The sequence below is a fragment of the Daphnia carinata genome, chromosome 9, assembly GCF_022539665.2.
Source record: "Daphnia carinata strain CSIRO-1 chromosome 9, CSIRO_AGI_Dcar_HiC_V3, whole genome shotgun sequence".
NCBI classification, from domain to species: Eukaryota; Metazoa; Arthropoda; class Branchiopoda; order Diplostraca; family Daphniidae; genus Daphnia; species Daphnia carinata.
Genome location: NC_081339.1, coordinates 95,936 through 106,748, shown reverse-complemented (window position 1 = coordinate 106,748; position 10,813 = coordinate 95,936). Strand labels below are relative to the sequence as shown.

The window sequence follows — 10,813 nt, the reverse complement described above, 5'->3', positions numbered from 1 at the left end:
ATGTACATGGAAACATGGGACATGGAACCTGAACTTGGGGCGCGAGTCTACGGTCGATGATCACATTTTTTCGAATTAATGGCATTTGAGAAATAAAATAAAACAAAGGAAAAAGCAAAATGTAAAATTAGCAATTCGACGTAATTATTTTATTAATAATTAACAATAACTTCCGGTAAATTACAACGTTATGTCCGTCCAGACGATCGCCAGGGCCAAAGGTTCAAATCGGGACCCGCACTAAAACATTTTTTCAGCTTCAATTTTAGATTTTATTACATTTTTAGGTTCGTTGTATGTTTTCGATTCATGGAATGGCTTTCTAGAATATTTTCAGCTTATTAATTAGTTTTAACAAAAGTTGAAAGATGCGTGCTTGTCTTTTCAATCTGCCTCGTGTGGGCATGAATTGTACAATACTAACAGGTTAGGTAATGTGTGTATTAAAGTTAATAGAACCCGGCCTTGATTTTGAAAATTAGAGAAAATTATTTTCATTATTTGTGGATCTGGCAACGATTTAGGCTTCAAGTAGACGATGAAATGCGTTATGAAAGTAAACAAACCAACGAACGCCGAACGGAAAAAGGAGAATTCTTAGTTGGCTGGTGCGGTCCTGGCACAGTGGCTATCGCCATACGTTCGTAGATAGTTACTTCGTGTTCGATTCCCACCACCCCCAACAATCCTTGCCTTCCTTAAAAAAATGTCAACTCAACAAAAACAATAATCACTCGTGCGTAAGGGATTGCTAGGGAAACCCGTGAATCTGGTGCTGATACACCAGTCGCACTTAAAGCTAAAGTCAAAGTCTTAGTTGGCTGGTGCATTGTGCCGTTGTCTGTTAAATAATAAAATCAAAACAATTTGCTGGAGTTTTTAAAGTTTTGTGGTGCCTTAAGTACTTTTCTTAGCGTATAGTTCTGTGAAATTTTTTTTCATTTCTTTTTTTTTTTTGAGTATCTTTGTAGTTTTACCAAAAGAATAGTAATTTTTCTTATTATATAGATTGTATGATTTTCTTACCTATTATCGGCCTCCATTTGTATATACACATTTAATTAGGCAATCGTAGGAGCACAGAGGGCGTCGAAATGACATGCCACATCCTGATGCACACAGACAACCTGAAGAGCAATAATAACACATCTAATTTCTTTACATGAAAAGGAAAGGCAACACAGATTAAGTGTTGGTTAATGTGTACTAAGACTTGTACTAAAGTATACGAGAAGCAAGCAGGAAATTCCTATTCAGGTAGTATACAATTTGACTTAGAAATCTTTGCATTTCAATTTCTGCAATCGTATTTCAGTTTATTTTGAAAATCAATCGCGTCATTCGCTTCCGAAGTGGAAAACAACTTTAATATGCACAGCACCTTTGACGTTATTCACCATCGTTGTTGACACACAGAACTTCTTTCTACTAGAAACTCGAGATGGTGTTGAAAACTCTTCTAAACCGTTTGGCGTAGCTATTCATAAAACAACAAAGCCTTTACATTATCTTTTCCCAGTTTCTTATGGCAACGGTATTGTTTTCTATTGTAGCGCTTCATCGTTGAAACTGAATCACGCGTGATTGCAAAGATTTCTAAAGGGACCCTATTTAGCGCGTGAATGAAAACTATAACACCAGGTATTAACATCAATAGCAAGTGCTTCATCACAAAACGAAACTCTAGAAAAACAAAATTCCAACTAGTTGGAATGACTCGACGGCATCCGGAATGAATCACAGGTATAGAATTTAAACGTACTGTACAAGAACAAATTAAACTAGGTAACGCACATTGAAAGCAAATTACTAATTAGGTAGCTTTGGAACAACATGTTGGCGGATAGTTTTGACTAGTGGACACACGCAATTGCGCTACTGATGCTCATTATTCATAGCCATTTCGTGCCATTGGATAACTACACCATCGTCAATAATGACGAAATCGAAACAAAAAAAAGGCGGTGAAAAATGATCATTCCGCAACGTTTATGAATGACGAAGAAAAAGAAGAAATATAAATACTTCTGTATACGCGATACATGGGTTTGCAACGATGCTGGAAGCCTCACAGTTCTTCACGTAAGGAATGATATTGAATTAATAATTCTTACTGTTGAACCTTTATTTCTTTTCAGTAAGTTCTAAGATTCGCAGCAAATAATCTTGAACATAATTTCATTATTGTCGATATTACATTTAAATCAGCATTCGTTCTTTCTAGGCGCTTCATTCGCTCGCATAACAATGGTTAGTGGGATGGGGAAGATAATTATGCGTTTCTTCGATATTTGAAAATGCATACGACACGAGCGATTAGAGGTAGTGTAGGAATAGTGGTTGTTATGTCAGAATGAACAGGTGGACCCTCTGGCCTGAAAAGACGAATCAGGATGATAGAAAACCTTATAAAACGAGGTCAAATCGAAGGTAGAGGTTAGTCGAGTGAACATCTCTGACACAGTATAGTACTAGCAGTCTTTCAAATACCAATAGCTGATTTAATATAGTGTCTTCCAGTTCCAACCTGCAATCATGGGTAATGTACACACTTCAACTTGTTTAATGATTTTAGTTAATGTGATGATGCAATTGTTGATTAAATTGATGTTTGAACGAGGTGAAATGATTCTTTATTGTCGTTTTAAGCATTTCAATGTCATAATGGAATTATGAAAATTAATGTTTGTTTGTTTTTTTCGTCAGGTTATGATGGCATTATGCTGCTACTAGCTGTCGTCTTCTGATGACTGGATCGACTTTAAGTGTGCCGATAGGTTCATCTTGTGGATACGGTATCTATTCATACCAGACAACCACTGCTGTGTCGTATTACGCTACGAAGGCGGCCGAGCACTACACCACGACATATGTGGCCCGTACTTCCTACACCGATGCGCCCAAGTATTACAGCACCAAGGCATCTGAATACTACACCACTACGTATGCAGCTCCGACTTACTATACGGAGGCCTTGAAATACTACTCCGCACCGAGCTATTACACAGAAGCGCCAGTGTATTACACAACAACATATGCCACTCCAAGTTACTACACCGTAGCTCCCACCTACTATACGCCTCTGACTATTACACGACAATCTACGCTTCCCCGCCTACCACGTACGCTGTCCCAGCTTACTATACTGAGGTTCGCATGTATTACAAGACGGAGGGTCCACGATACTACACGACGAAGGCTCCCGAGTACTACACCACCATGTACGCGGCACCAAGTTATTACACTGAAGCTCCAACATACTACACAACAACATCTGCCACTCCTAGCTACTACAGCGAGCCACCAAAGCACTATTTCCAAATACTACACTACCACTTACGCCGCTTATATGTCAGTAATGTGAATGTGCGAAGGAATCTAAAGATTTCCGAAGGAATACCGAAATCGCGAGTTCAATCCTCACCTGGAGCGTTGGGTTTTTATTTCTATCTCTTTACGAGGATTGTAGCTGCCTGCGATCACCTGATTGAACTGTGTTACTTTGGTAAAACTAGCAGACAAAATGCTGGAATACATCTCCTGAAGTTGGAAGTTGGACAAAACTCTTGTGGAAAATGGATACAAAGCACTGACTGTTCATTCAATTAGCAAACGTAGTTTCAATTACTTTCCTCTATTTCATTAAACCTGTCGGGATCGGGCAGGTTAAAAATAACACATTCTTCAGGCGAGCATCGAACTCGTGGCCTCGGCATTACTTAGAGAATCGTTCAATCCCGAAACACAATGAAATTACTGTCGCATAAGTTCCATTCGCCAACCAGCTGCGCTACTGGAAACAGAAATACTAACCTCAAAAGTGGTCCTTTAAATGTATCCGCTAGTGTATTAATATAAGCAGAAGAAAACGGACATATTTGCGCTTGGGTCCTTACGATAGTTTGTGGAATAAAGGCAATGATATAAATAACCTAGACCTGACCCAAATGAAAAATTTGCGGCTTGCAAATTGGAAGGCAGGTATATTTTTACAGCCTCTGTGGCCTAATGGATAAGGCATCGGCCTCCTAAGCCGGGGATTGCGGGTTCGAGTCCCGCCAGAGGTTAATTAACTTCCGCTGTATTGATTAAGCTTACCCGTATTAACAGTCTGCCAACATTAGTATTATCTACAGCTTCCTTGTCTTGATTCTTGGGTCTGAGTGATGCATTTCCACAGCATAACCTGTGTAAAGGAAACAAAAGTTTGGCTCGTACGTTTTTCAGCAAAGCTTTTCGGTTGCTCTTTGCGTAAAAACGGAAACCACTTTCGTATCGTATAGCCGGATTGCTTCTAAAAGCCAAGGCGATAAACGAAAACTATTTTTGGTGGTAAATGTTTATCATCAGGAAGGTGCGTACTGCCTGACTTTGTTTTCAACCTCATACGAAATACTAACGCGAAACCACATCATTCGAGCTCCGTAATCGTGAGGCATTAGAATATGCTGTACAAGGATTTATTGAATTTATTTTAGTTTGTTTGCGTCTCAAAGAAACTTCATCTTCAGAGCTTTGGTGTGAACGACACATTTCTATCGATTGCATTTCTTCGATTATCCTCATTTACAAGTGATTTCCAGCTTTTATCGTGCGACCAGAATCTTTAAAAAGATCATGGAATGTCTGATTTGTTTTTCACAAGAAAGTTGGGCTTCAAAATACAAGCCCGACATTATAAGCCCGACTTTTCCTTATTTTTTTTATATTTTGATAAGAAAATATGATATAACTATTAAAATACAAGATTTATATTCAAAATTCAATGAGGATCACGAAAAGTGACTTAATATTTACTTGATACATACATTTTGTGAGTTATTTTACATTTGGATAACTGCGGAATCGGTTCAATGCACACCGGCTGTCCGGGCAGTCCACCTTTAGCAATACTGCGGTGACAACCTCTATGAAAAATGTGACGAAATTTCAGCCAGTTTACATATTAAAATATCAAAAAACGGGCAGCGGAAAGCCTATAGCAAGCACACAGTTGCACTCAGCATGGCTGTATTCCCCTATGCAGAGTTTCACTCAATTTGTCATTTTTTTTAAATTTTCATAAATTTTTGTTTCATAATGAAGTCGAATCATATTCTAAACAATATTTCGAATAATGTCCATTTATTACATTTACCAATTGTTATTTCATTAAATATTTGAAATGAGATTGTTGGCAGAAAACTGCATCACGGCGTTATCAACTGTGTTTCGGGACCCAAGTCACGGTACATAAGGATTGTAATGCAACTTCACAAGGTAGCGGCACTTCCAACGAACGGGTGTTGCACTCATCCCAGCATTGGGCTTGCTAGGCGGCATTTGTCACTCTACGTGCAGTTGGCATGGCTCGTACAGGTGGCGGCCGATACCAGTACTATCCAACCAAAACTGGTTAGAGAGGTAAGAGCTGTCATAACACTTACGGAATCCGAGGTAAAGAAGTGGTAGCTTGTTGGTTAAACCTCCACCTCCAACAAGGTGGGATAGGCAGTGATGACCCACTTCGAAACTCGGATACTCGGTCTTGAGGATATATCATGAATATCAGTCATGAATGAATATCAGGAGGATAGCTTAGCATGGAGGAAGTCCGCTTTTTGAGGGAGGTACAAGGGGTACAAAGTAGCTTCCATTTTATTTTAATATATTACATATACTATTAGAGATAGCTTTCCCGTTAAAACACATTAGCCGAATATCTACGCTAGAACTCTTAAAAAACAACAACAACTAACTACGCAATGGTGGCGAATCATGAAAAATTACGCAAAAGAAATGGAACAGTGCGATGAAGGATTGCCACCATACCCTGTAGCTGTATCTCACCCCCATCGCTGCCGTATTCCACCTGTCGTGATGGCAATGGAGGAACGGGAATCAGAATAAGTTATCTCAAGAGCAGCAGAAATGAAAACAAAACGACTTGGAACATCCTGAACAGTTTTCCGTAGATGAGCAGAGAAGCAAAAGGTTTTAGTAGAGCAAAAGAAAGCCGAAAGCGTTTCGGTGATACCGAAACAAGTTCCAGTAGGTGTACCCCAACCGGTGCAAGTTCCAGCTGTGCAAACGAAACCGGAACAGGTTCCAATAGAAGAAAAGAAACCTGAAGACGTCCCGGTTATGCGTACGAAGCCATTTGTTTTAGGGAATTCATTTTCTACCAACTGATGATGGAAAGTTTTAAAATTCAGAAATCACTGATCCTCCTACTGTCTCTTCTTGTTGTATAAAAGCGCTCTCATACCAATAGTTAGATTTGAAGATCTTCAGCTCCAGTTTATTACATGACAAAAGACGGTAGGGGAGGTAGGGCGTTGTTGGAACACAAAACTTATTTTTGTTCCGTACGATTACAAAAATCGTCTAAGTAAACTAAAAAATATATAGATTTGTAGCTAGTTATCTCAGCTACATAACAGTATTTTTTTTGGGTAGGTTCGGCAAAGTTGAACATCTGCTATGTGTAAAAAACTGGAGGTACCCCAAGTTGTTTCAATTGCCAATTGTACTCGGCAATTGAAACAGGGCGTCTGGGCAATTGAAACGTGGGTTTTCCCATAAGAGAGCTCCCTGTTTTATGAAGAAACTAAAATGACGATATCTCAGAATCTGGGATACGTATTTTGATGATTTTTTTACAGTAATATAAAGAATTTTAATCTTTATTTTTTAAGATATTTTATAACTTTCTATAGTAACTAAATATTATTTAATGATTTTCGGTAGTTTTCTGAATTAGGTTCAGAACCCTGTTAGTAATCCAAAGAACGGTTAATAGTATGGAGATCAAATTTTTATTATCGAATATTGCATGTCCAGCTTTACATCATAATTGTTGTTAAATGTCGGTAATTTAATTTTTAAAATTTAATTTCTTTCATCAACGTTGTAAATACAAACACAGACATTGTGGCAGACGATATATGTCAGCCACCCAGCAGACGAAATAAAACACAAAATAACAACATTCAAAAACAAATTGAAAAAAGAGCTCTGCCGAGTCTCCTTTTTGAAGTGATAGTGAACTGACGTCCTTACGACTACTGCAAAAAGAAACCAAAAAAAAAAAAAAAAAAAAAAAAAAAAAAAAAAAAAAAAAAAACCAAAAAAAAAAAAAAAAAAAAAAAAAAAAAAAAAAAGGGGGTGTACCCCCCTTGCTACCGAAGTACCATGGAGGACAACGAGGACTACGAGGGGACGTCCAGCTCCACCTGCGAATCCGAGTCCATCGACGATATTGCCACCCCGATGACACACCTGAAGAGAAAAAACACTCTAAGACACAACGCAAGACCAAATCCCAATTTCCCATACCATCCAAGCAATTCAACAAGCGGAGCCCCGGTAATCATTAAGCTAGCTGAGGAACCATACTCGTTTCGAGCAATGAACCTCACTGCGAAGAAGAACTTCATTACAGCACTCATCGACGCAATAGGCCAAGTAAGACCGGGAACGAAATGGACTCAACGTGGAGAGCTGTACATCTACCCATCCACACATATACAGAAAACCACCCTACTCAACACGAAACTAGTGAACGAACATGCAATCTCGTGCTCGCTCTGCAAATCCGAACAAGAAGTTAGAGGTGTGATATATAATGTTCCGACAAACAACAGTGAAGAAGAACTATTAGAGTTATTATCTGACCAAAGTGTAATTAAAGTGAAAGGTTTACATCTCGTGACACAAACAACACACTAACTAACTTACCTCTGGTCACACTGTACTTCAGCATCAGTACGCTACCACGCGAAGTCACCATTGCCCACGAAATTTTCACGGTGAAAAGATACATACCTAGACCGTCCTTATGCCGGAAATGCTGGAAATTTGGTCACCCGGAAGAAATATGCCCCAACGATACAGCTTGCAGATCCTGCTCCAGCGCCCACGACACGTACAGCCAATGCACAGATCCACCAAAATGTCCGACTTGCTGCAAATCTGACCATGCAGCAGGAACAGCAAAATGCCCTATATTTGCTAACAAACAAAAAATAATTAAGTACGCTTACGATCACAACCTCTCGGTAACAGAAGCCGGCAGAATCCATTCCAGTACAGCACAAGTAACCAAGGAACCTATAAATAAGACAAACATAAACACGGAAGAATATAGGATGAATTTAGACACGACACTTAAGCAAGAAATAGACCAACTCAAAGCGAAAGTAGCCGAACTCCAGCTAGCTGCAGAAAGCCCAAGTATACCAAGTTCAATCGAAAACAGGTTGAAAGAAGTTGAAAGGGAAATCAGCACAATAAAACAAGTAATAGAGCCGATCCTAAAACTTGAAACGCAGATGACAACCGGATTCACCATTCTCGACAACCGCTTGACCCTAATGTACGAAATGTTTATCCAAGACAGAAATGATAGGATAGCCAGACAGAAAGAAAAAGCCTTGCAAAAAGAGACTGGCCATCAGTCAAATGAGTCAACAAAGAACCAGGGAAAAAGAGTACAATCAACAGCCCTAAACAAATCTGGATCTGAGCCACCAAAAAAAGCAGTTAAACCATGACCACACCACTAAAAATTATCCAATAGAACGCTAGAGGACTTTACAGAGCAAGACTAGAAGAATTCAGAAACCAATTACGTTACCACAACCCGCATATTGTTCTACTTAATGAAACCCATTGGAGAGATGAATATAAAGTGTCCTTTTCTGCATACAACTCGTTTGTCTTAAATCGCCCAACACAAGGAGGAGGAGTAGCCATACTTACCAAGAAGAACGTCCAAGCCACAGCAATAGATGTCCCAACACATGAAGACCTAGAAGCAATCGGAGTGTCAATTAAACTAAAAAATGACGAAAGATTGGAGGTGATAACAGTATACTGTCCAAACGGGAACCGCTGCAAATATGAACAACTAGAAAACATACTTACCTACACTGGGAATAGCGCCATCGTTGGGGGCGATCTCAACGCCCATGCTGATCTATGGGAAGACGGATACCACTCAAACACTTCTGGAAGAAACTTGAAGCAATATTTACTCAGCGATGATAAATTTATACTAGCAACACCAAAGAATCTCGGTACAAGACATGCTTGACAAGTAACCGATGCGCAACAATCGATCTAACTCTATGCACCCCCAACATTGCAACCAACACATCTATCGCGACAGGACCTTACTGGGGAAGTGATCATCTGCCCGTTATGATTGAAGTACGATTAAACACCATAAGCCACACACTACCAAGACAACAATGGAAATTCGAAGACACCAAATGGCAGCAGTGGAATGAGGAAATAAAAAACTTAGTAAACGAAAACACCCAACCAACTCAAGACCTTGATAGTATGTACAACACCTTCTACGTCGCACTAATAAAAGCCACCAACAAATACTTTGCCCCCAAAACTGGCACACCCCCCCGATAGGCCCAAAAACCATGGTGGTCCAAAGAATGCAGCGCCGCAATAAGAAACGCAAGAAAAGCCTATAAGATATGGCGCTCTACCCTCATCCCAGTGGACAAAACGCATCTTAACAAAATGGAAGCAATTAAGAAAAGGACCATCCAGGCAGCAAAGAACAAATCATGGGAACGCCATATTGTTGCAGCTCGGCTGCAAATAACGTTCGTAAATCGTGAATCGCTTCAATTTCTGTATTAATTTCTCTGAACGATCGGACTCAGCTAACGCGTGATCCTTCGTTCCATTCGAGACTGCCCCCACTGCCTCGGCAAGGCCAAAAAGGGGGTAAGAGAGAAAGAGGCACTCACGCCATCTAGGAGGAAAAACAGGTACACTTGGGCCGGGTCCTAACATTCGGCCTTTCCTGACCCAAAAAAAGAAGCAAAAGGCACTCTGAGTGAAAAAGAAAAAAGGTTATGCGGACGAGAAAAGCCACCACATGACAAAAACATGGCATTAAAAACGAAACAAAAATGTGCCATCAAAGACATAGTTTCACAGTTCAAAACGGAAAAAAGGAGGCGACAAAACTTGCATGAAATATACCAAATTAATTAATGAAATAGTGGGCTGATAAAATCGCGGAATCGAGTAGGACGGGAAACCGTGCGACCCAGTCGAGTAGAGACTGGAATTTGAGGGACAGCAGCCGGGCCGACCAACGGGGATGGGACAGCAGTATCAGATGCGCTCGCCGGGTTTTTTTAATTCGCCTCTTTGCTGAGTGTATCCGTGCGCATGTCTTCCAACGGACTGTCAGCGGCGGTGTCGTTCGCAGTCGTCCTATTTAAGTGTCGGGCGGCCGGAGCGTCCGCCATACCGTTATCCACCAAACCGCTGTCCGACACATCAGAGTCATCCTCGGGGCACCAGTCAATTTCTTCACGGACATGAAAGGGGCGGAGCTGCGCGACGTGGGCATTAAACCGATTCCAAGTTCGTCGCCTGCGGAAGGCAGGGACGTCTTCGACAAGGTAAGTGTTTTCACACTTGGGCCGAACAATCTGGAAAGGCCCGATGAATTTGGGCAGCAGTTTCTTTGTCCGACCAACGATCCTGATGTTTCTGGCAACAAGAACCAATTCTCCCTTCTCGAACAGCCGGGCATGACGATGACGTTGGTCATAGCGCAGGTTGCTTTTTCTTTGAGACTCTTCAATCAGGCGGCGGGCAATCGAACGCCACTTAAAGACGCGGCGATGAAATTCGCGAGGAGACACGGAAGAAGCCGTAGGCCAAGAAAAAGCAGATTGATGCGGTAGCCTAGCTGGGCGCCCATGGACAAGTTCAAACGGTGAATAACGGGTGGAGGATTGCTTTGCGGTGTTGATGCAAAGCGTCGCAGCCGGAAGATGTTCATCCCAGT

General features: G+C 40.8%; 1 protein-coding gene, 1 long non-coding RNA gene and 1 other non-coding gene across 4 annotated transcripts; 2 read left to right on the top strand and 1 right to left on the bottom strand.

Annotated features, from left to right (window-relative positions):
* Nucleotides 1-1,321: 1,321 nt before the first annotated feature.
* Nucleotides 1,322-2,599, top strand: LOC130702677 (uncharacterized). Its single transcript, XR_009004393.1, has 3 exons — nt 1,322-1,743; nt 1,818-2,082; nt 2,225-2,599. It is a non-coding gene; the product is annotated as an uncharacterized LOC130702677 (long non-coding RNA).
* A 1,395-nt stretch (nt 2,600-3,994) lies between these two features.
* Trnar-ccu (transfer RNA arginine (anticodon CCU)) lies at nt 3,995-4,067 on the top strand. The gene has a single exon. It is a non-coding gene; the product is annotated as a tRNA-Arg (tRNA).
* A 3,101-nt stretch (nt 4,068-7,168) lies between these two features.
* LOC130702674 (uncharacterized) lies at nt 7,169-9,241 on the bottom strand. 2 transcript variants are annotated; one of them, XM_057524306.1, is made up of 3 exons: nt 8,908-9,241; nt 8,743-8,791; nt 7,169-8,091 (listed from the first exon to the last, which is right to left on the bottom strand). In XM_057524306.1, the coding sequence occupies exons 1-3, from the start codon at nt 8,951-8,953 to the stop codon at nt 7,818-7,820; spliced, it is 369 nt and encodes a 122-aa protein (XP_057380289.1). In that variant the 5' UTR covers nt 8,954-9,241; the 3' UTR covers nt 7,169-7,817. The 2 variants fall into 2 exon arrangements, with proteins under 2 accessions (XP_057380289.1, XP_057380291.1); XM_057524308.1 differs by having other exon boundaries at nt 7,169-7,992.
* Nucleotides 9,242-10,813: the final 1,572 nt, after the last annotated feature.

Coding starts and splice junctions, on each gene's coding strand:
- LOC130702674 (XM_057524306.1), bottom strand. CDS start 8,953: ATGGGCGTTGAGATCGCCCCCAACGATGGCGCTATTCCCAGTGTAG. Junction 8,792..8,907: donor TGGCGCTATTCCCAGTGTAG/GTAAGTATGTTT, acceptor GATTGCTTCTAG/GTCTTCATGTGTTGGGACAT. Junction 8,092..8,742: donor TGGCTTGGACGTTCTTCTTG/GTAAGTATGGCT, acceptor TCTTATTTATAG/GTTCCTTGGTTACTTGTGCT.